The 3,332-nt window shown below is 45.3% G+C and overlaps 1 protein-coding gene across 2 annotated transcripts in view; it reads right to left on the minus strand.

Moving 5' to 3' along the window:
- Nucleotides 1–3,332, minus strand: part of Eif3l (eukaryotic translation initiation factor 3 subunit L) — a 23,168-nt gene that overhangs the window by 12,153 nt on the left and 7,683 nt on the right. For both annotated transcript variants that reach the window (XM_005354213.2, XM_026782756.1), the window contains one exon: nt 1,602–1,773. In XM_005354213.2, coding sequence (XP_005354270.1) covers nt 1,602–1,773 — 172 coding nt within the window. The remainder of the gene's footprint in view (nt 1–1,601; nt 1,774–3,332) is intronic.

Below are 3,332 nucleotides of genomic sequence, written 5' to 3' on the forward strand. Positions count from 1 at the left end.
CAGAGGCAGGCAGGCCTCTGAGTTCAAGACCAGGCCAGTCAGAGCTACGCAGAGAATCTGCCTCAAAAATAAAAAGAGACAAAAGAATGAGCTTCCAAAGACTTACCTGATGAGGTGAGGAACAAGATTTTTTTTCTTTTTTGGTGCTGGGAATGAATCTAGGGCTATGCACATGCCGAGCACATAGCTTGCCTGGACTGTTGCATAAACTGAACACAAAGAACCCGCAGAGAGAGGACTACTGAACTTGCCTAAAGGTCAGAGGGTCCTTCAGGGTTCCTGAATCATCAAAGAGTCTGCGAGACATTGTGCAGGATACAAAAGAAAGTGACTGAACTGTCTTTGAATTTTCCTGCTTCATGGAAATGTCTGCTGGATACTATGGGCCTATAGGCTAAAGATGGATGCCCCAACGGTACAAAAACTTTGGGTAACTGTACAGGTAGCGAGATGTCTCTGTCATTTCTAGAGTTTTGGAAGTTTCTTTTTGATGGAGTTGAAGAACGGATAGATAGTTATAGTAAAATAGATCTAAATATTGTAACTAATTCTTGCTTAATAACTGTTTGTTATATGTAATTTTACTATGTTAAAATGAAAGCCTTTCTTTTTTGTTTAAACAAAAAAGGGGAAATGGAGTAGGAGGGCCTTCTGTCTATGTTACTTTCATTGGTCAAATAAAGAAACTGCCTTGGCCTTTTGACAGTACAGCAGCTTAGATAGGCGGAGTAGACTGAACAGAATGCTGGGAGAAAGAGAGCAGAGTCAGGCAGATGCCATGACTTTCTGGCCCGTGAAGGACGTGGGCTAGAATCTTGTTGGTAAGACACAGTCATGTGATGATACACAGATTTATTAGAAATGGGTTAATTAAGATGTGAGAGTTAGCCAAGAAGAGGCTAGAGATAATGGGCCAGGCAGTGTTTTAAATGAATACAGTTGCTGTGTAATTATTTCGGGTAAAGCTAGCTGGGTGGCGGGACGTGGCCTGCAGGCCTCATCACTACACATGATACTTTAGTCCACCTCATTTTTAGGCTCTGTTCTTCCAGGTTCACACCAACTACAGCGCTGATAAACATACACGCTTACATAATAATGGAAATGTTATGGTTCGCTTTCTTTCTTTTTTTTTTTTTGGTTTTTTGAGACAGGGTTTCTCTGTAGCTTTGGTGCCTGTCCCGGAACTAGCCTGTAGACCAGGCTGGCCTCAAACTCACAGAGATCCACCTGCCTCTGCCTCCCGAGTGCTGGGATTAAAGGCGTGCGCCACCACCGCCCAGCGGTTCGCATTATTTTAAATGTAAAGATCAGTTAAAATGGCTTAGTTAGTGAGAGCACCAGCTGTAATATAGGCCAGCAACTTGGATTTGATTCCAAGAATCCATGTTATGGAGAAGAGAACCAACTTCTGCATGTGTGTCCACATGTATATCATCATGCACACATACACACAGCAATATTTTTTTTAACACATAAGGAGGACTTCCCAGCAGAAAGTTTGGGTGGTATTAATGCAAGCAAAGGCCCTGGAGACACAGCAGAGCAGTTGAAAACGAAGATCTCAGGGAGGCTAGCTTGGCCTTGCCTACCGCACTCACCTCCGCTCGTGTAGACCTCCAGTTGCCGGTTGATGTTGGATTTGTCTACCAGGGAATGAAGTACATTAAGGACACTGTGAACATTCCAGATTTTAGGGTTAGATCTAAGGAAGTCAATCTCCTCCTCGGACTTCTTGGCAGTCTTGCAGCGGTACTGACTAAATGACTGGAACTGTTGAGGAAGAGGGAAAGATGAGACAGGAGGGTAAATCCCAGTGACAGTCGCGTGCTGAGAATGAAGTGACACAGGCTTTTAATAATTTTTAGGACAGGGAATGACTTAGCTATATAGTGCAGGTGGCCTCATGCTCTCAATGGCCCTATTTCTGCTTAAGAGCCAGGATGAAGACAAGGTGTGTGTTTTCAAGTCATAGCAAACGGCACAATAAAGCACAACACTGTCACGACAGCTCTATAGGCAAATTCATATAAACACCTAGGCACTAACGTGGTGCCCCTCCCTCTAGAGTAACTGATGCCTATGCCAACAGCAGCAAGCAGCCACTTTTGTGTTATATGAGGTTGAAAGACTACATAAAACTCCATCAAAAGGTCAGGGGTAGAGGCACAGTCTTTAATTCCAGCACTGAGGCAGATGTTCAAGGCCAGCCTGGTCCACAAAATGAGTTCCAGCCCAGTCAGAGCTACATAGTAAAACCCTATCTCAAGGGGAAAAAAAGCGCTGAGGAAGAGCCATTCCCTGTGTCTCTTGCCTTGGTCAGGGAAACTCGCAGGCACTCCCCGATCCTCGTGATCAGTCTCTGTGGATTAGAAAGTCCCTTAGCAAAAGAACACCAGCTAAGCTAAGGAATTATGCTTATCTTAAGACGGATAAAGCTCAACCAGAGGATTCTCCTCCATTCCCAAGCCAATCAGACAGCCAACAATCTCAAATTATGCCAAGAGGCTGACAAAGCCGAGAAGCCATAGGTGCCAAGTATACAAGTGTGGCCTGAGATCTGTGTCATGAAGGGCACTGGGTTCTCCCTCTCTCACAGAGCCTGAAGGCATCTGCACCCGCCACAATTCATCAACACGCTACTCACAAAGGCTCCCTGGCCTGCGACATTCAAATACCTTAAATTAAGATACTGACTTCAAGTGCAGGCACATACCCTTAGTCCCAGCACTTGGGAGGCTGAGACAGGCTAATCCCCGGTCTACAGACTGAGTTTCAGGACAGCCAGGGTTACACATAGAAACCCTGTCTTGTGCAGAGGGGGAGGAATATATACTAATTTCTAACCTGGTCTGTAATCCCCTCAACTTGGAGAAGAGGCAGAGTTCGAAGAGAGCCTGGGATACATGAGATACCAAGTCAAAGTAAATTAAAACAAAGGCAATGATTTGAGATAACATGGCCTGGAACTTGTTACAATCCTCCTGCCTCTCCCTTCCAAGTCCTGGACTCACATGTGTGTGCCACCAAACCCCGGAGCGTATTCTGCTTGTAAGATGACTAAAGAAAAGCTGGAAAAGGACTGTGACAAGACAAACTGTATAAGGAACACACGTTAGCTATTCTCTAACTAAGCACTGGAGGTCAGGAAGCCACTGCTGGTGGTTAAGTCACACACCCAACATCCAGGACCTCTAGGACCCAGCAGTGGTGACACAGTCGTGACCACACCTTCTACCTGGCCAATCTCTGTGCAACCTCAACAAGAGAACCCTGAGGCAAGAGACAGTTCCTCATTAATAAGCAATGTGTTCCTGATTCTGACCCAGCAC

The sequence above is a fragment of the Microtus ochrogaster genome, chromosome 15 (genome assembly GCF_000317375.1).
Source record: "Microtus ochrogaster isolate Prairie Vole_2 chromosome 15, MicOch1.0, whole genome shotgun sequence".
Classification (NCBI taxonomy): Eukaryota; Metazoa; Chordata; class Mammalia; order Rodentia; family Cricetidae; genus Microtus; species Microtus ochrogaster.